At 37.2% G+C, this 21,820-nt stretch overlaps 1 protein-coding gene across 3 annotated transcripts in view; it reads right to left on the bottom strand.

The window, feature by feature from the left end:
- The window catches only part of WWOX (WW domain containing oxidoreductase), a 476,999-nt gene that overhangs the window by 375,409 nt on the left and 79,770 nt on the right, over positions 1-21,820 (bottom strand). For all 3 annotated transcript variants that reach the window (XM_066194643.1, XM_066194644.1, XM_066194645.1), the window contains exon 6: positions 8,906-8,994. In XM_066194643.1, the coding sequence (XP_066050740.1) occupies positions 8,906-8,994 (89 nt within the window). The remainder of the gene's footprint in view (positions 1-8,905; positions 8,995-21,820) is intronic.

The raw sequence follows: 21,820 nt of genomic DNA, 5'->3' as shown, positions 1-21,820 counted from the left end.
CACTGGGGAAGTCATTCAGATCTCACATGCTGTGCACAATTCACCATTAGAAGCAACTAAGCAATCCAACTCCTCTGCACTATTTGAAAATACAGTAAGTGAATACATTAGAGAGATACAGAAATTAAATTGTTGCTATAAATCAGTTAGTTATGAAATTTAATAATCAATTTGTTAGCACCTGATGTAAAACTGTGATCTGTCAGCAGCCTCCCAAGCTGGCTGTGTGCAGCAGTAGATATTTCCAAGGGAATTAATTACTGATGATTTGCAAAGGTAAGAATAATATTTTTCAACAAATGTAGCTTGTGCACTAGGAGGTTAAACAAACACCACCAAAATGTCAACAGCGTTCTTGGCTTTGGTGTTCTCCCATTTCAAACGTAATGAAATAGTTAACCAGAGAGTATGCAAAGGGAATACTTTCAAATCTTCCCATGAAGCAGAATGTCACACCATCTGGGGCACTTCTCAAGCGATTTGAAAAGTTCACACTGTTTGGAATTACACAGAAATTCAACAGAAAAGGCCTCACCATATCCCCAAAGTCCCATAAGCAACTGTAGACCTCTGTCACGGCCAGTAAAGAAGGCAGAGCTGTGACTTCTCTTCCACAAAGAAGCAAAGTCACAGCCCACCAAACTTTTCCACCCCATAACCCTGAACACCCAGGTTGCTTTCTCTGCAAGTTAGAAAGTTGTACTTCCTTCCATGAGGGAATGCCTAGATTCACAAAGGGAATAGCCAGCAGGCAAGAGAAGCTTATGGCTCTCCAGAAAATGGGTGAATTAAACAACCATCTCCAGAAATCCCCCTCAGTCTAACAAGCAGTACTGACAGAAAACTGAGCAACAAGAAAATCACTAAGTCAGGGTTCAGACAGCAGCAGGAAAACTCAGAACCATGTGTAATCTAATACTGACACAAAAATATTTAAATGTTTACTTGTTCAATGCAAAAGAAAAAAAACCACACTGCTTAACTCCATGAATTTTGGAAACAAATGCCTAATGTCTAACTTCCCTTTTTCTAAAAATATTGGCTAAAAGGTCAGCAAAAATACCCTTATTGCCAGCTGCCAGCAGACAGAAATGTGGATCCTTGTCAGACAGGCTTCATTTTAGGGCAAGCCTCTAACACAGGACTTAGAGTCCTGATGGATGACCTCCTGCCAGAAGCAAGGAAAATTCTCTGCAATTCATCCTACTGGATTTCTTTGCAGGGTTTGACACTGTTGATCAGCAAATACTTTTGCCCCACTTCTAAGAGATTAATAGGAGTGGACTGAAATTGTTCTGATTCTTTCTTCATAACACATAAATGGGAATTATTATAAGCAGCTGCCCCTGTGCCTTCCTAATACATCATCTGCATCCTGCCATATAGGTCAGCCATCCCTCAATCATTATTCATTACATCTCTAGAATCTTCAGTGTACAATTTCATAAACGTTTGGAGAAGGAACAGAGGTCTCAACTGATTTGGAACTAAACAGAACACATCCATTAGTCATGGTTTTCCCTTTATTATTTCTTCTTACATATACAGTGAGGGGACAACTACCAAAACGACCCCACGTCAACCTGCACCTTCAGAAATTAATATGGGAGAGCAGCAATGAAAATATCCAGAATCTGTTAATTTTCATTCAGCAGCCCACCTAAGGACACTTGCTGCCTCAAATTGGTGCTTCTTTTTCAAACTCTGGCAGCAAATCACTATTTACACACATTCACATGAAGTCACAAACAACCAGACCTAAAGAAATATTTATTTTTGTAATAACCGCGGAATGATTTGTTGTTTCTGCATGTACTCTAAACATACAAATTTTGTTTGCACAGAATAAGGACTTGTTAGAAAAAGAAAGCTACAACTCACCAAAAAAAAAAAAAAAAAAAAAAGTCAATTACTACTTTTATTACATATTTGTAATATTTTCAGTTGAAATCAGTTAAACCCTTGGAAAATGTTTTTGGGATCACGGTTGATCATTCAAAGAATAAAACACCTCATGGATTTTGAGCATTTCACTTGCCAATGACTCTTCACTGTTTTGCCCAGAGATTATAGAGCTATAACAGAATTCAGAAAGCCCCTCCAGCAGCTGTGTGCTGCCATTCAGACCTGAAAGATTCCATGCAGTGATGGAAGTTAAAGTACTTTGACATCCTCTGGGATTTTGGGGAACAGCTAATAAAGAAATACAACCTTTTCAGTCTATTACACAAATTTTTGGATTCTGAGATCCATGGCCAGTCTCAGGCCAGCAGTGAGGCTTCCCTACCCAAGTGCCAGAAGACTCTGCCTTCTGTGTTTTAATTATCTCGCCTAGAAAGCATTTAACTAAATAGACTAAATATATTTTAATGTATATGTAATTAAATACTCTGGCCTTATAATTCGGAATTTTTAGAAGGCAACATCAATTAAATGCACAGAGCTCCTCAAAACTCATTAAGCCATAATGCTCAAAAATCCTTGGTATATTTGTGACAGAATATTTTTTAATCAGCTATTACTCATATTACTCATACATATTTTACTTATTTAGATGCTCAAAACAGCTTTCGCAGCTGGTGCATCTTGTGGAAATTTTTTAGGAAGACAGAGCCCCAAGCCATCTCAGACTTACCCTGGATTTAGGCACAGACATGGCTGAAAATGGGCTCCAGAACAACCAGGATGCCGAGCAGAAAGTCCTGGAGGATTTTCAAGGTTTCTTCATTGGGGTAGCAAGAAGTGAGTGCAAAGTGTCCAAAGACAAGGGGCAGGTTTGGAAATTTTGGACAGCACAGTTATAGTCATAAAGCCACGTAACAAACACCAAACAAAATCTTTTTGTTAGTAATGTGTAAAAACACTTCATAATTTTTGTGGATGAAACTGTATGTAAAGTTATGGTGAAGTAATATGGACTTAAAAAAATAAAATGAAATATTCTGAGGCAAAAGGTCTTTCCACGATAGAGCAGATGAAAGGAAAGGTGATCTGATGAAAACATCTGCCTCCAGGAAAAAAGGGAAGGGCTAATGCTTCTGAGATTTTAAATTTTTCATTTATAAAATACTGAAAATAGTTTTTGGATCCACATGACTTGACACATGCTACCACAAAGGGGTAATTGTGTACGAGAGCTTAAAAACAGAAGAAAGAAGAAAAACTATTTATGCAGAAAACCAATCCCTAGGCTTTAATAAGGCACAGCATCACCACAAAGAGAAAAAAAAGTTTTACTCTAATATTATTATGTACGTTTCAAATGTAGTCAGCCTTTGATCTTATTTAAATTTAAGATATGTGCTGTCTGCAACAGTAACTTCTGAACTATGCATGTTTCTTAATTCAGTGTGGGTATTTTTTGATATCTCAAAATGCACAATGTTGTCCAGGAGTTTGTTCCTCGGTGGCACTGCCAGGATGTCAACTGTACTCTAAGCTGAAAAATGTAAAATCTCAACTGTCACTAGATTTAATTCACAAAAGGTAATTCTATTAATGGCAAAGAGTTAACAGAGTTGAACAGTGATATAAAATATGCTCAGGTTTGGAAAGACAATAAGCAGTGGCAACCATCATCTCGGATAGAGATACATCAACTGCAGAACCATTAAATGTATTGGCATAATGGCATCACTGATAATTCATCTGAACCATAGATTAATTTTTCCAGATCCTTTAAGTTATATTTGTAAAAACTTGCTAAGCAGATCCAAATTTTACATCTGTATTCTCAGATATGCATAGAATTTATCACACAGTATCTATGATTTAATTGTCATTCAACTGGAATTAAAAATAACACACCTGCAATATGTCAGTTATAATATATGTAAATGCAGAAAAATCATATTCTGGATTGACTTTTCATCAGGCTCCGAAATCTTAATCGCACCTGCAAGGTTTCAGCACACTTCTGCCTTCAGTATGAAAAATGAATGCAGTTACAGAGTTTGGGGCCTCTGCTAAGGAAGCCAGCTGAAAACCTGGCCCACTCCATTTTGGGTCTGGCTAGGAAAATAAGAAGAGACTAGACTTCCAAATGGAGAACCATAATTCATAACTGCTGTCTTTACCATATTTCTACACACATCATTAGTGAATAAACTGCTAGCATATGCCAATTCTTACCACCAAAAAAAAAAAATCCTGTTTTAAAGTATAGGAAAGAAACTGCAGTGAAGATCTACATCTGGAAGTCCTGCATAATTGTGAATTCAGAAAATTCTAAGCAGTAGCTGTTGGCAAACATTGTTTCATACCTTTGGAGTAATTCAAGATTTTTCAGGATGATTTCAGCTTTTCTCCCTCAAACACAGAGAACATTAAATTAAAGCCTTACTGTTTGGCAGAAGATAACTTTAATTCAAACCAAGTGGCACCATGCACCACTGAAAACTACAAATGCACAGAAAATTTCATCCATAACTTTACTGCTCACTCGTGCCTGCTGTTTTGATCATGGAAGTGCTCTTATGATGAGGACTGAGCAAATGCCATGACACCATGGTTGTAAATATTGACAACAGGTCCTATCTTGGAAGTTTTAGAACTGAAACATCAGTGCTGTCCCCCAGTTTAAGTATGCAGGTTTCAGTCAAGTATGGGATCATCAAACTGAGAAATACAAACCAAGGTGCCACATGCACAAGTCTGCACTCCTACACAAACACCAGTTCTTCAGACCCTGAACTATCCAACACTGACCCTGACAGAATTTCAATGCTGTGTTCTATACAGTCACGGGAGGGCTGTCATTTTGTCTATAAGGGGGATTAATACCAACCATAATTCCTCACATCGTGCCCACTCAATGAATAGCAGATTCAATTCAGTGTTTCTTAGTTCCAAAACACTAACATGAAAGATTGGTTGGTCTGCCTCTGCCAGCTGCACAAAAATCAGCTCATGCCAAATCCATCTTAGCCCAGAACATTACTATAAACAGATCATTTCTTTGACTTTCCATAACAGAGACTTTCAATGAACTGCCTGAGCTGGAAACCAGCAGAGGGGAAAGACTTGATACATATAAAAGAAGCAACTTGAACAAATCCAGCCATTGAGGTGCACTGAGATGTCTTTTCCCATTCTCATCCTAACAGCACTGTCCTCACGAGGGAGGAAGATGGAGTTCATTCACTGCTGGTGGAAATATCCAGTTGGGAATGTATCTGCAGAAAACAAGGCAGAAATAATAAATACTAAAAGACAGCTGGCTTTCTCTAAAAACGTTTTGTGCTAGAAATCCTTGAGCACTCTTTCTTATTGGACATCCATTTTATGTGTTAGTCACACTGTGTTCAGGTTGTGCTACAATGCCAGCTCAAATATTAAATAGCAATATTGTTTTATTCTGTCTTCTCCCAAAGTTGACTTTGGGAGATCCAACTAATTTAGGTTTTTACCTTATTTTGCCCACAGAATCCTTCTGACTGTGAGAGCAGAAAAAAACTGGAGGGCACTGTCCTGTTCCTAGAGGAAGTTTGAGTGCTGTAATCGCAGAACTGCAGGATCTAAAATAATCTTCAAAACCCTTCTGCCCAAAGCTTTATTTGAAACTGCATGGATAAAAAAAGTCTCAGAAAGAGAAACAGCTGTATCAACTCAAGAGTATAGATAATGCAAACAAAAAACTCTTCTTTTTTTTTTTTCTGAGAGGATGAAGGATTTTCTAGAATATATTTATAGGAATATGGCATAATTTACCAGTTTTTATATATTCAGAGCTCAGATTTTATCCGTGGACAAGTCTGCAACACCTAACAAATCCATATAGGAATAAAAGATTTCTACCAAATCTCAGAAGTATGATAATATAGATGAATCATCTGACTTTTTCTTTCAAACAAGGAAAGCTTCTTAGCTTTAAAGTACTATTCCAATTCATATTAAATATTTCTTTTCAGAGTAACTCTTTCCTCCCTTTTATTATTTATGTTTTTCTCAAGGCTCCCTCTGTTGCATCATTTGTTTCCTGTATGCAACCAGCTCTGTTAAATTCCTGCTGAGCAGAGGATGACATTTCTTCATTCTTCATGTAGTTTCCACAATCTCTCAGATTCCCAAGCACATTCAAGAAGGTTGTTTTTTGGGTTTTTTTTTTCTGTACAACTTACTTGATTAAGGCAAGAGATTCACAGTTTCAGCAATTTCCCCTCTGCTCTCTGCAATACAAACACTCCCAGCTTCCCCAGTTGCAAGAGGTTTTTACTTAATAAAATTTAGGGATCCTTTTTCTGGAGTTGTTCCATTTTAGTTTTCTAAACCAGTAGGAGATCTGTTCTTCAAGACTATTTTCAAATTGCTATCAACCATCCCCAGTTGTGATGTGACTGTGAGCACACCCTTATATCTGCTGACAAAAAATAGCACCTAGAGGCACAAAGTGTGCCAGAAAAGCAGAATTTCAGGAGACATGCCTATCTATTGTCTATTTCATAATCAGTTATTAGGTCATGTGTCACCAAGACCAACAGGTTCTGGAAAATACCAGTGTCCCAGAAACCAACAGTGGACTGGAGAAACTAAACAGAGAATATCACTACTTGCACAGAAAAGTTTAAGATCTTCACCACTGAATACCACACTCTTCACATTAAATGCTGAGAGAAATAAAATACAGGCCTTTAGTAAAATGTGTGCACTCATACAAAATTTCTTCTTGACATTTTAGAAGTATTGTAGTTTTTTCCCAGAAACCAAGACCTATACAGCTCAGAACTCAAATTATAGTTTTGTTTGGGAAAAAAAAAAAAAAAAACCAAAACAAACACTTGATTTGCTTTTCCCCCCTGCTTTATTGTTGAGAAATCCATAAGAGAAAGGAAACCCTCTTCTCTTAACATATTTCCTATGCTCATTAACAGGAGTGACAGGTCCCTCATGGGAACGTGGGGGACTCCAGCAAAACGTGCTTAACCTACAGGGATATCGACCCCTTTTCAGAAATTTTGGCTGCCAACTGACAAGAATGGCCCAAGCATAAAGAACAAGGCCCAGTCTGTCACTGGAGCCTGTGAAATTCCTTCCAATTGCTCATAAAGCCACTGGTGCAAAGGAATCCCCGAGGTGACAAAAGCCTCTGGACACTGCAGCAAAACAAAGGGACAAGGAGACAGACAAAGGTCGCTAGTGCTCGTTAGAGCTGGAAAACACATCGGCCCACCACTGCAGCAATGAGATGCCTCTGCCACGTAATTGCTATTCCAAACTTACCCAGACATAGTTAAATCACAAAAAAATCAGAGGCCAGAAAGACCTGGTAGGTCTTCCAGTCCACCCTCCTGTCAGCGCAGATGATTGTAAGGTGACTCTTCTGTACCTGCATCAGATAAAAGCTCCAGTGCTGCAGGCAGTGTGTGGGGTCTGGTTTCCATCCAGCCCCAGACTTTAAACAAAATATAACTGGGAATTCATTTTGGTGAAAACCCCGCAAGTCTCACTACAGATACAGAACATGGAGTTTCGCATAAGGCTTGGATGAGTCCTGCCAGACACAGGCACATCTGAGCACATATTTAAGGCCTGAAGGCAAGGCAGAGGCTTTAGATGCTGTCTATTTACTAAATGTTTTTCCAAATAAAATGAGAGTGAAACATTAGTAAAGCCTGTCCATCACTGACAATGTAGCTTAACAGACCTACACTGGTAGAACGGGGCATGCCAACAAAAACAAAACAGGTTTGACTGATTCTAGATCCTCTCATTTCCTAAATTCTCTGGCAAAAAATGAGATCTGGCCTCTTCACTTCCAAGGATTTATAAACATGCATCCCTACTGGAGTAGCTAGGACAACCATGATATGAGCTACAACACACAAATCAGGTTAGGAGCTGCATGTGGAAGAAGGGTCATTTTGACTTCCCACTGCACCATACATTTAAAGAAATGTAGCATATAAAAAGCATGAAGATTCTAAATTTAAACACTTACTGCTCTCACACCACAAAACCAAGTTACTACTAAAGCAGCAATACTGCAAGGATTTGTCTTTCAAGAAATCTTAATATATGAAGATGACATGATAAGAAAATATTGATACTAAGGATTTTGGCAGTAAAGAAACTTCTGTTAGAAGTAAGTTTTGACAATTCTTTGAATCTAAAAGACCTATAAGTACTAAAATGTCATCTGTCTATCCATGTGAGATTTAGCTTTGGCAGTGTTTCAAAAGTGAAAAAAAACACTCTGTTATATATTTTCTCTATGACAATGTATTTTCAAAGCTGTCTAAGAGGTCATATTCTCTCGAGAAGAACAGTAAGATGCATATCAGTTACAGAAATACTAGCAGAAAATAGCTAAGTTTGAATATGCACAACAATCAATGGGTCAAACTGTGGATAAAAGCACAAAGTGTGGGATTTATTGTCAAGACTTGGAACTTAAAAGTTTTCAAATAATTTCTTCAGTTCAGACATTCATTGCTCTGTTCAAGCTAAATCAAACAAACCACTTGGAATCTAACCTAGTTATCTCCATATAATTTTGTCTATTGTTAAGTGATGTCATTATCACGACCTCTCCCCTTTTTCTTTCACTTTTTTTTTATTATGGACTATTCCACATACAGGTCTGGAAAATGGAGCTCTCTGGCTCATAGGGCTACATTTTTTAAAGCTTTAAAAATGAAAAAGGGAGAGAAGGTTAAAAAAAAAAACCACAAAAAAAAAACCTTTAAAAGTGGGGCTACACATCAAATAATAGATCTGGTTTTGATTTTGTTTTTCTGTATGAAAACAAATGATCTTTAATTTACATTGAAAAAAATTCCTGTGAAAAGATTATTCACTAACAGCAGTTGGTGATCCATCCAACTGTGGTGATTCTGCCAACTGTGCTCAGCTGATAAAGACATTAAAATAACAAGAAATTATTACATCTAATTTTCTGAGTACTTACAGATTCTTGGATTTGAATGCTTCAGCAAAGTGCTGCACACTCTGAAGAGAAGCAAGGTCTAAGGTCATTGCCTCTACCTTGGCTTTATGCTGGAACAAGAGAAAATATTTTAAAAAAGATAAATAACAGCAAGTTCAGTTCACAGTATCACGTTACAGTAAATGCGTTATGAAACTTGTCTGATTCCCTTGTTTAACATTATAACCCCAGAGTGAATACAAATCATCAAAAGGGATGGACAAGAACAACATTTAGTGCCAAAAGTAGCATTTGTGATTTGGTGATTCTGCTAAAAACATACACTACATAGTGCACAGCTTTATAGAATGCAATGAATTGACTCGAGGCAGTGTTAAGGTTAATAGGTATCTTTCTGCTTTGATTTTGATGGTGAAACTTATGTAACTCATGAAATAAAAAGTAGAGCAAGTGCTGTTCTTGATACATGCTATTTTTTAGGTACCATAACAATAGGGAAAAAAAAAAAGGTAGATACTCTGTAACAAACAGCTAACTTGAGATTGGCGCATATTTATGAGAAAAAAAAATCTATTTTTCATACTAGGTGATATAAAATACAGTATGAAATGACTACAGAAAATAACAGATCAGTCTACACAGTGCTTTATACAATGAGAGTTTACCAGGGCATATCATAAATGCATTTCCCTGTGAGGGTGGGGAGGCCCTGGCACAGGGTGCCCAGAGAAGCTGTGGACTACCCATCTCTGGAAGTGTCCAAGGCCAGGTTGGATGGGGTTTGGAGCAACCTGGGAGAGTGGAAGGTGTCCCTGCCCATGCCAGAGGATTGGAACAAGATGGGCTTTAAGGTCCAACCCAAACCATTCTGTGATTCTGTATCTTCAAAAGAAATTCTGTATATAACTAAAGCCAGCTTTTCACCTAGGAGAGAACACACTATCCCAAAACACAATTTTCAGCTTTAAGATCCCTGTTTCCAGGTATTTTGAAACTCCAGATCTCAGAACAAAATGAACCAAAAGCCTATTTTCATCACAACACTAAAGTCATCACAGAACCAAATAGCTGGTGGTTGCATTAGGAATCTGCTGGGATTACAAGGTTATACCATGAGCATTGCTGGAGGAAAGAAAGGACAGCAGCACACAAGTCAGCACAGAAGGAAGCCAGGAAGAGTCTCCCATTGTCTCCCAAGCTCAAGCGATCCATCTGATCTCCCCATTTCATTACATCCGACACTATTTTCCCTACATCTGTTTTCTATTTTGCTAGTACCCATTCTGCCTGCTATAACTACCTTACAGGTTTGGTTTAAGCAGAATATCACTCCAATTCCTCTTGTCACGTTCCAGCCAGACTCATCAGGACAGCAAAACAAACACAACTAAAATTTCAACAGGTTCCGCCTCCATAGGAAGTATCAATTGCTGGAGTCAGAAAATGCTAAACCAAACTTTGCTACAAAGAGTTTTTTTAGCCCCACAAATGCACATCATTCTGGAATTCATTATGCCTCACTGGGTAATTATCTTCTTCTGTTTGATGGTCAGAGACTTGAGAAAGATGATTCTGCCTTGCATTATGCAATAGAACTCCAGAACAATTTCTCTTCAGCTGTGCAGTTCAAAGCTGTTTACTCGTTACAGAAGTGGTGAGCATACTTGGGTATACTTTGCCTCTGCTTTCCTCAGTTGAAACATTCTCCTGGCTCTCCCAAGGGTAAAAGGACAAGAATGCTACAAATACAGGGACATAAGGGGGTCAAACAACATAATAATCATGTAGTTCAACAGACTAGACCACAAGCTGTCAGCTACTGTCCTCTTGGGGACAAGGATTCAAGTTCACACAATATCACTCAGGTAATGCTTTTCCTCTTGATGTGGCACATTAGGCTTCTGCTACTGATTCTGCATTATTATGATTTAAAAGTCATATTTTTTTTTCAACTTTCTTCCCACTTTTGCTGTTTAAAACGTTGATGGTTGCAGCCTGTATTTCTTTCATATGCACAGAAGGCACATACTGAGCACACACATTTACTCTGTTTTCCTCACAGGAAGAACTGGAGTTTGGGACAATCAAAACACTCAGAACCTGACACCTCAGCTTCTGAAGGCACTCAAGAAGCCAAATGTGAGTGTTTTCTCCAAGCACAGCTGGGGAAAAATCAGTTTAATGTACCATGAGCTTAGGCAAGTTCCCCAACTGTTTTGTTTCAGATTCTCCCCTCAACTGAGAATCCAGCACCTCTCACCCCACAGAGGTTTTCTGTAGACCACTAGTTCCTACTACAGTCTGAGACTGTGAAATGCTAAATCTTTTGTATCAATTCATTTTTATTCCAAATTTTCCCACTGTTACTTATATCACAATACCTTTTTAAAAAAACCTATGAATAAGGCAATACACTTGCAAGGTATGTTCTTAATAATGTAAGAATATCTCCATTCAATGACAAGTAGAAGGTTTTATGTTTGTTTCCTTACAGTAGCTCAGAATTACCTCTGTTATAATGTTTTCCCTCTTTCCCTAGAAGCCTAGGTGTCACATATTGTGATATGTATACAAGAGCGTAGGGGGTTTTAATAAAAAAATAAAACTAAAAATCATTTTTGCTAAAAGGCATCTTAACTGTAATTGTTCTCTGCAGTCAGAACTGATTGTTAACGGTATGCTGTAAATCCTGATCTATTGTGTCATAATTGTATTATGCTGATGTCTCTCACTACTTCACTTCACATGTTTTCAGTACTGAATTATGCCTCATTTTAAGATGTGGAACCTTAAATGAGACTTGCCACCTTCCCAAATACAGGAGACAGTCTTTAAACTGCCATCATCAAATCAATACACTAAGGCAGGAAACTCCAGAATTTTGAAAATTAAATTGACAAAAGGTATTAATGTTCCCTCTACTACTTTATTTTCAATTACATCATTTAAGGAGAAAGTGGATAATTAAATGAGTGTAGAATAATTTAAAGAGCTCTTTTCTAAACCACAGGATCATAACTGCATGGTGCCAGTGAAAGGCTGTGCAAAATGAACTGCTGTCCTTGCTGCAGATATCCAGAACAAATGTCCCAACTGCCTCCAAAAGTGGCCAGAGGAGAAAAGACACAAGGGGTAGGGACATTTCTGCTGTCTGCTGAACCCTGTGAAATCCAGGTCAGCCAGAACCAGCTGAGAGTTTTGAGTTTGGGATGGGGGTATTTGTATTTCATGAAGCCCAATGAGCAATTCAGGGCTAACAGTGCCCAGGCATCAACGTGGTGCCTTTGAAAAAACAGCCAAAGGTAAATCAATCTTCAGTTCCTAACAAGTCTTCTTCTAAACCCAACACAATAACACTTTGAAAAGTGTAAAGACAAAAATTATCTTGTATTTCATGTTTCACACCCAGTTCTAAGAGCCTTTCATCAATATTTCCAGGCAAGTTTCATTACTCTATACAACCCCAGAAAACAGCTTATTCAGTTTTGTATGTAAGCTGCTCCCTATTGGAGCAAAAATATTAAAAATGCTTAAGTGCAATTGGCTATACTTTGCACTCATGCTAGAAAAATGCTTATTGAGCCAGAAAGTAACACAAAAGTGAAAACCCCCAGAAAGCCAGCTATTTCACTATATGCAATGCATTCACTTTACAGCTTAAAAATTGTTTAAAAATGAACACTGCATGGTAGAGTAGTTTGGCAGTAAACATGATTGTGCATTTGTGTCTTGGTATTGAAGAAGGAGCCTTTTTTCATAGTGAATTTTTCATTCAAATGTAAGTGATGATTTACGTTAAATATAGGTAAAGCATAGCTACATTTTCCTGAAGGATTGCAAGGAAGTGAAGAGCAGTACAATAAGTTGAAGCATAAAAGCTTTCTCTGTCATAATATTTATTATAATGGCATATAAAATAGCTGAAATAAATAATAGATGACTAAAAGTAAATTCATATGATAAAGAATCTTTCAGCAGACACCATTACTTCTGACTGCTCCAGTTTCATACAGAGTTGAAGAGTCTTAATAAATATGCTGTAGCCCCTGTTTCTTATGTAAGTACAAGTCATTTTGTGAGGGCCTACTTATAATGCACCGTAGTGGACACTACATAATTTACCATATAATTTTACTCTCAGAAAATAGTGTGTGTGTACATCTTCAATATTTAAAAGTCCTTAGCTCAAAACTGAATACTTTGCACAACAACAACAGGAATGTCTGACTTTGAGGAACTGAAAGTAGAATCAATTGGTAAAAAATTTAATACAGAAAAATCTTCATGACAACGTCTTGGAATGCAGATAGTTCTGATAGGCTCTCTGAGAAAGAAAATCTTCAGGAAAAAAAAAGAATTTTACATCAAAGCTGATGAAAAATCTGTGGAATTATCTGAAAATAGGTAAACAAATAACCAAATCTCAGCATATGACAAGCAATGCCCAAACAAACTCCTATTTCCATGTTGAGGAGGGAGCAGGGGATGTTTTAGAAGCACATCTGACAATTTGACACACAGCTTATGACAGTCAATAGCCAGTGCCATGCACTATTTATGGGGGTACCTAATGGGGAAAAAGGCTTTCACTCAGGATTAGGACTGCAAATATTATTGTCCCTAATGTAGTCAACATTTGGTACTTCATGCAAAACTGTATTTATGCAATGGCAGCTTCACCTGGTCGTGTGCTTTGAATGCTCTGCAGCTCCTTGGGGCTGATGGGGATGGATGCATCCCACTGCTTTTAGAGCAATCCAGCACCTCTGGTAGCTGCTTTAATCATGTCTTCTTCTGCCACCTTTGGGATACCTCAATGAAATTCATTAGGAGATGTGGTGGAACATTTTTAAACTCATTTTTCTATTTTTCTCCCTCCTCCTACTCCCTTCAATATCAGCAGTATTTCTGCAGCACTTTCAAATTTCCACTAACTTTATGCAGGACAACACAAACCAATTTCCCAAATATTAACCATTTTACTAATCCATTTATGAGATGTACAAAGAAATAGCTTACTAACTTTATTCTTCATGAAAATCAGAGATGAAAAGGATTTCCTTTCTTTCATTAGAAAAGAAAATATTTAGTAATATTTGGTTTCACTATTTCCTGATGTGTTTGTTTTATTTGTATTTTGGTTGTAATTAAAGTGTATTTAAAGTGGTGTAAATTTTTCCATTATTCCTCTTGCTCAATCCTGTCATAGTCTGATGCTGTGTGTAACCTCTCCCAAAACCTTAATTTGTAAAGGCTGGTTCTTCCTGCTTAAGTAACTAGATCTTCCTGATCTTCACAAAAATGGAATTCCTGCAGGGGTTGCCTTCATCCAAGTCAAGAGAACAGCACACAGATCAAGATTTAATGGGTCAGTGCAAGCCTGCAAACTGCTCAGATTACTGATCAGCCTTGGACCAACATTTTATCATGACAAATAAATTATTAGTATCATTGTTTTCTTTGTCTCTATCCCTTCTCCAGAACAATTATGGATGTTTGGCAGAGAACAGTGTTTATCTTTCTGGCATCATCTACAACTTAGAGGACTCTTCAGAAAAACCTGAAGCCCTCAAGCTGTTGCAGGATTGTCCTGCAAATGAAAGTCTAAAAGTTGCAGTTGTCCCCACACACAATAAGCTTGAACAAACATCTGAAGTGGAGATTTAATGTTGGCTCAGCTGGGTTATAAAAGCAACAGAGATGTCTGGACCCTCCCTTAGATGGAGATTAAATGTAAAACACATGAGCCAGAAATTCTGAAGGTGAGAGATGTGGAAAAGTGATAAAGGTGGCTGACAGGAAGCAGTTCAGCTCCTGAGGATGGAATACACCAATCTGGCATTTGGTCCTCACATTGAAACAAATCACTGTTCACAGCAATATTTCTCCTTCATACAAATACTTAAGTTACTTAGATTTTAAAATCCAAATACAAAAATGGGACTGATGTCTCCAGGTACAGTTTGTATATTTGACTTATCATGCAATCACCATTTTAAATTTCCCAATAGTTTTCGAACTTTATCTCTTTCTATTAGCAAATGTCTACACATACACTCATTCGTTTCTTTGTGGTTGCTTCATTTTTCAGATTTTAATATCCTTTTTTAATAAATCTTCTGTAATAAATACCACTTACCAGTACAATAAGCAATAATGTTATTTCATAATCTTTACATTAGTTAACTCTGAGATCAGTATCTCTGTAAATTTGGCCTTTCATATCTTCTGAAGATAATTATAAAGGAAAAAAAAGGAAAACATCTGCATTTCTTTATTAAATTAGTATCTTCAGTGAAGTAAACTATGCCTCAGCAATCCTAAATCATGCTTAGAAAGAGCAAAATAAGTCATTCGCCTAAAGATATTTCAAAAATTATTTATTCCATAACCAGAGAGAACAAAAACATACAAAAACTGCTGGACTATAATTTCAGAATACTTAATGGTGTAGGCTCCAAATGCGCTGATTTTCCTGGATGCACATGGTTCCATTGCACACAGGACACATTTGCTTCAATAACAAGAAATTACATGTATTTAAACAAAAAGCTACTGTAGATTTTGGCAATAGGAATTTGTTTAGCTCTTAATTCACATGAACTGTGGGTAATTAAATGGGAGCCTACTTTTAGCTGGATTTTTGTTTTCTTTCCCTGGATATAGATCACTTCTTTCCACCTCCAAATGCCCATTCCTGTAAAGCTCATTTGAATTTATCTTGGGGAATCTCAAATAATCTTGGCAATATATAACATCGTGTGTATGGTTTACTATTCTAATAAACATATCTCCTTGTTTAGAGAATGATCAAGGGAGCCTGGGAACATGTAACAGAATCTCAGCTGGGGAGAGCCTCCTATTCAGATGCTTTCAATTCCTTTCATTCTGCAAGATTCGAAGTGATAGCAGAATGCATTTTCCAAGAGAGCAACAAGGCAAACAGCATCGGGATAATTTAGAAGCTACAGGCTTTTTTCCTTTTACAAACTCCCTCCATTTGAAGTCTTTAAGATTAAATAAACCCAGTTCATGGGCTGCTGAGAAGGAAGCCATGTAGGAGGCAATAGGGTAAAGGATTTGTTGGAAATGGCAGAAGTTGGGGGGGGAAAGGAGAATTTCTAAATGGACTAAACCAGTAACATCCCTATTGCAATACATTATTACCATTCTTAATTATCCATAAAATTAAAGAGGTTTTGTCTTATATGTACAGCTCCACACAGAGTGGTGTACAAAACTTCCAGCAGGATTTAACACGCAGTTGTCACAGAGGGAAGGGAGGGCAGCATCCCCACTCCAGATGACAAACAAGAGGAGAAAAGCATGATGGTCAAAAGGGCAACAGTGTTTAAGTAAATATAAAATGAACCCTTTTTCCCTGTTCTCTCATGATCCATAACCATAAGCTACGTTGTTGCCTGAAAGTGCAGACATGCACTGTGCAGTGCATTAATCCTTCAAACACTAACAGATGCTGGCAGGGATTTAGGCTGGAATGTATTTACAAAGTGACAAATTATGTTCTGTATTATACAGAGAGAGAAAGAGCACCCACAAATAGGCTGATAAATGTCAGCTGCAGTCACGACAAACGGTTTATTTTTATTATACTGTAACCACAAATGTTTTTTGCAGGGAGGCCCAAAGATTTATTTGTTGCAGGAAAAAACAAGATTATATATGACACAAAGTAATAACTGTGAGATCACTGATGTTCTGGGCAGCTTGCCCTTCTGGAAGCTGCGTTCAGATTGAAAAATGTTGCTTAAAAATGGTATGTTATATGACACAAAGTAAGTAGTTCATAAAACTGTATTGAAACAACAATAACTAATAATTAAAGACAAGTCTTAGGACATGGCTCCGACAAGTTAGAAAGGAAAGAATACTCTTTCCTTTAGCGGAACGTTGCAAATGAAGTAACAATATTAAAATAAATCTGATGAAATTGTTTCAGGTTAAAAACCAAGTGCTGTAATTGTGAGACGGGAGCAGAGAGCATTTCCAACGTGGTCAGAGCGCGGTGGAACAGCTCCTGCAGCACAATTAATTGGCAGAATACTGACGTCTGCAGGTTTACAAATGCATTGCAGCTATTTGGGAGGATGGCAAAGCTTGACAAGGGATTTAAGGTACAGTCCTTTGCCCCCACTCTTAATATTAGGAAAAATAAAAATGTTAATATGGTTAAAAGTCATCGCTTCTATACTCATGAATAATGTCAGGATGCTTCAACGTAAGTAGAAATAAATATATGAGACAAAGAAATGAAAGAACTGAATAATTAGCTATTTAAGCCATTTTAATTGTCAGTTCATGGTTACAATTTCCTAGATTTAAACAATATAACACTGATAACTTACAGAACAGTATCCTCCAAGAAATAAACACATACACAAAATCTTTTGTTTCCCCAGCTGTTCACATTCCCAAGCTAAGAGATGCATTGAAAACGGTCACATTGATATGTGTGTAATTTTAGAAAGTGAAATAAAAGGACTGAATCACATTAGTAAAGATTTCTTGTACAAGGGTTGGCAGGATCAGCTTCTTAATATACACTCAATATACACAATATAGACTTGAACAAAAATATGAAGTCTTTCTGCAAGCACAGGAAAATATCAGTACCAGAATATGGAAACCTGCCCTTCTGCCACCTGAGCTGTGCTCACAAAAGGAGGAAGCTTTTCTCCACTTTCTTTCTAAAGAAACATGGTGTGACAAAGAAAACATAAACAAAATAAACACAAAGGCTGAAATTAAATTTGTGTGCAAACGTGGCCCGTCTCGGGAATCACTGACATAAAACCAAACATCATTAAATAGGTAAAGTAATTCCAGGGTTGTCTGAAAAGCTGAGATCAAAGTGTATTTTACAGACCGTGTGTTTTACAGATGCACAATGGGGCAGCCCCAGACAGGAGGGGTCAGAAGGCCACATCCCATTGTTCTAATAATTAAGAAAGTTTAAAATGGCTTTAAGTGTAAACAGGGAAAAAGTTCACAATCAAGTGTCTTATTTTTAAGCTCTATCAACATGAAAAGCTTTGAAATTTTCATTTACTAAATACACATTAATTTTCTGATAAAATTATGATCTCAAGTCAACAAAAGTAATCTAGAAAACAATTGTCTCATGCAGCAATATAGAGGGAGAGCAGGCAGCCTCTCATCATTAAACTTACTAAAACATTTGTTTCCTAAATACAATTTGTGTATGAACAATATGGTCAGAAGGATGAAGAATATGCCTTAAAAATTATATTTGCGCAGTTATTTGTACATAAAAAACAAGGAAGTCGCGCCAGGACAGCAAATGAAATCATCAGGAAAAGCATAACAACCACCTACTTCCAACTTTAAATATTTGCTTGAAGAATAAGTGTGCAAGATTAATACAAATACTTTACAGATAAGAGATAAAAAATACTTTCAAAAAAACGCCCCAATGACCCCCACTGCCTTTCCCCTTTGTAAAGGAAGAAAAACCCCTGAACACAAAGAGCTGAGCACAAGAGAAGCAGCATGCGAAGTTTCTGAGCAATCCTCTCTACTGGACAGAGACAGTTTTTAGATGCCTTCTGCAACCCTGCAACCATAAGTGTTAATGGCAAGTTTTAATGTAGCCATTCAATTATCAATTTGCTTTTAATTTAACAGATACTGTTACATAGCTAAGTAACCAGCACATATTCTACCTTGAAATTTTAGGGTTTAGGTAAGTAGCTTAGGTTTTTCCCAAATGTTAAGGTAAATACTGGCTGTACCTACCTGAACACCTGAGAAAATAGCAGGTACTGTATTTCTTACCCATATGCCACATGCAAAAAATGTAAAACATATTAAAAAAAAATTCAAAAAGAAAATTTCCAAGCAGATGTTTATAAACAGAAGGTAACGGATAAAAACCCAAACACAATGCTGCATTATGTTACATGATTCACTGATGAACCCATTGGAACTACAGCAAAAAGCCCTTCTGGAAAACTTCCAGAAATTAAAAGGTGCAAACAAGCTGCCTAATACCCTTGCGTAGACTGAATTCTTATGAAGAAAATAAAGTTTATTGTCTGGAAACAGAGAAAGCATGAGGAAAGCACTAAAGCAATGGAGGTGAACAATTAGACAGATGTTCACTTAAGGAAATAAAGAGAACAGAAGAAGCCATCACTGAGGAATTTTACGAGAATACTGACAACTCTGCACCTCATCAAGGGCACTGGTAAAGTTAAAGCCACTGAAGCCATTTTTCCTCAACTCCAGTATAGCTGCTGACCTTGCAAAAGTCTGCATTTAGCAAATGTGGCTTAGGAAAATAGCATTAGACTTTTCATTCTACTATTTTTTCCCGAAGTCCATTTATATACCCTACTGTATATTTCAAGAAAATTAACTTTATTTCCTTGTGTAATATTACATGTACTCTGAATTTTTTTTTTTCCGAGCTATGCTCAGGTATCAGGAAAACCTATACTTACAAAGCCTTTGTTGCTTAAGTAAAATTAAATACTGTCAATTACATCTGAGATTTATAAAAGCATATATAGCTGGATAGCCGGAATGGCTTTCACTTAATATGATTATATATGTGTTTCTGAAATAGTCAAGGTTTGCATAAGACACAATCTGGCAATCTGGACATGCTTTAGAACTTGTAACATTTGGCTTTTAACTACTGACTGAAAAATGGAGAAAAGGTGTATTTTGTTGATAAACTGTCTCATAGAGTAAAAGACTATGGCCATACATGTAGGGAAAAGGAGGAGCAATTAATAATAAGATGCAAGATTTCTTTGTCAAGGACAAAAACCTTATTCTTCTCTGCTCATGCAGGCTGAGGTACAAATGTAATTTGTTCCACAAATATATCTCTTGCTTAAAATATAGTTTAAAAATTCTTGTTTCTGACAATACTTCTCTTGCAGATTTTCAGGAAAAAAGTAACCTCCAAAACTCAAGTGCATAACTAATTACTCCTTTTGTGTACTTGTGTATTTTCAGAAATTACTGTCAAAGAAATCAGAAAATCAGGATCACTAACAGAACTTCCATCACTTTCTTGAGTGCACCAGGCTGCTTCCCACAACATTCCCCAATTGTTCCTGAACTAAATACAAACACAACACCCATCACCTTCCTCACACAGTCCAGGGTACACAGATATCAGAAGTGGACTCAGCATTGTGCAGCTGTCCAGGAGCTACCCCCCAGCACTGGAAACTTCACACATCAAGCCTATTCAGTAACATTAGGGGCACAATTTGGGTTGTAGGGATAGGGAGATACAAGTTAAAAGCTATGTCCTTATCTAAATATTACTTGCACACAAAGCAAACAGAAATCCTATGAAGCAGATCTTTATAAAATATTCCTGGTCTTTACCAGCCCTAGTTCCACTGACAAGACGGGGCAGCTCATCCACTGCAAATGGGTTTGCAGCATTTGCAATGCAATCAGGACTTGGCCCAGGTCTGCAGGGGACAGCCTGCACATTTCCCGCACACTGAGGTTTGAAAGTTCTCTGTAATTCAGGAGAAATCCACAGGAAAATTTCATGATTCACATTTTAAATAATATAAAAGATGTGGAATGTGATTGATTTCACACTAGAGAGAATTGAAATTACAGTTATGGGATAGGTTTTTTTCATGTACTGTAAGGTCAAGTAATAGTAAATAATTAATGAATTATGAAACAAGTTTTCCATAAGGCAACACATAAATTCTATTCAATAAGATCTAAAAGTGTAGTTACACCAAAAAGCCACATAATATATCACGAAATGAACAAAATGCATGATGCTGAGGAATACAGGGGGGCTGCCATTATATTAGAATAACTGTTGTGGAATATAAATAAGATCTTTCCATACATACACATCATTTTCATAACTTTTACAGCTCATAGTCTACAGGAAAAAGAAAAGAAAGCGTTTGCAATTTTTTCTGTTCTTGGTTTTTGTAGCAAATCTGTTTCCTCACCTCTCCAGCAGTCAGAGGGGTTCTCATGCATTGGGGAGTAGAATGATGAAGTGGATCAGAGTCTGAATGAAACCACAGGGCTCCTTCTCTGATCTCACTGCTGATTTGATTTTTGGCTAAAATCAATGAGTTGCTGATCCATAGTCCCTCTTTACCAGCATAAATTTCACATTCTGTGATGCTCAGGCTGTCTCCTAGAAGTTAGCAGAGTGCACAAAGTGATATTGTAGCTATACTGGTTAGACCTTTGAGAGTCACTGAGATACAATCAGCAACCTGAATGGGATAAGAAGTCAAAACAGAAACACCAAAACCTATTCCTTGCCTTGACACCATAAAATTAGTTGAGTTTGGAGATTTCTGGATTAGTAGACAGGAAACTTTTTTCTCCATCTGTATAAAAATCTGTTCTGACTCTAATAATAATGTTCTGACCTGCAAGCCCAAGGGATACTGAATTATATTTCCTGCAATAAGAAAAAGGTTTTGCTTAAAGATGACAATATTCTGGATTTCAGGTTCAACTATGATGAAATATTACATACAGAAAAGGAGCAAGGGGAGGAGAAAACATTATCAACATTTGAGGAATGTGTTTTTTATTCATGGTGGTTGCTTGAAGTCACTTAAAATTTTCACAGGGGCTAATTAAAAAAAAAAATAGAGGCAGAGTTTCTGCCAAATCTGTGTATCAAATTTATCACATCCACTACATAAAGAATCCTTACTGAAAGCCCGAAATAATTCAAAATCAGATTTTAGATCTCCAACAGCAACTGCCTCACCATAAAATGTTCTTGGTTTGGGTCTCAGTAACTGCAGGTGAGGACCAAGCAGTGACACAGTAAAAACAGAGAGTAAGTTTCAAGATCATTTACATGCAGCATCATCTGCAGAGGTATAATTGTTCACCAATAACCTGCAGTAGTGTAAATACAAGGAGCTGGAA

This window comes from Chamaea fasciata, unplaced genomic scaffold (assembly GCF_029207755.1).
Source record: "Chamaea fasciata isolate MVZ Bird 193981 ecotype frontalis unplaced genomic scaffold, bChaFas1.0.hap1 SCAF_12, whole genome shotgun sequence".
Classification (NCBI taxonomy): domain Eukaryota; kingdom Metazoa; phylum Chordata; class Aves; order Passeriformes; family Sylviidae; genus Chamaea; species Chamaea fasciata.
The sequence above is the reverse complement of the archived record's forward strand: the minus strand, read 5'-3'. Positions and strand labels throughout refer to the sequence as shown.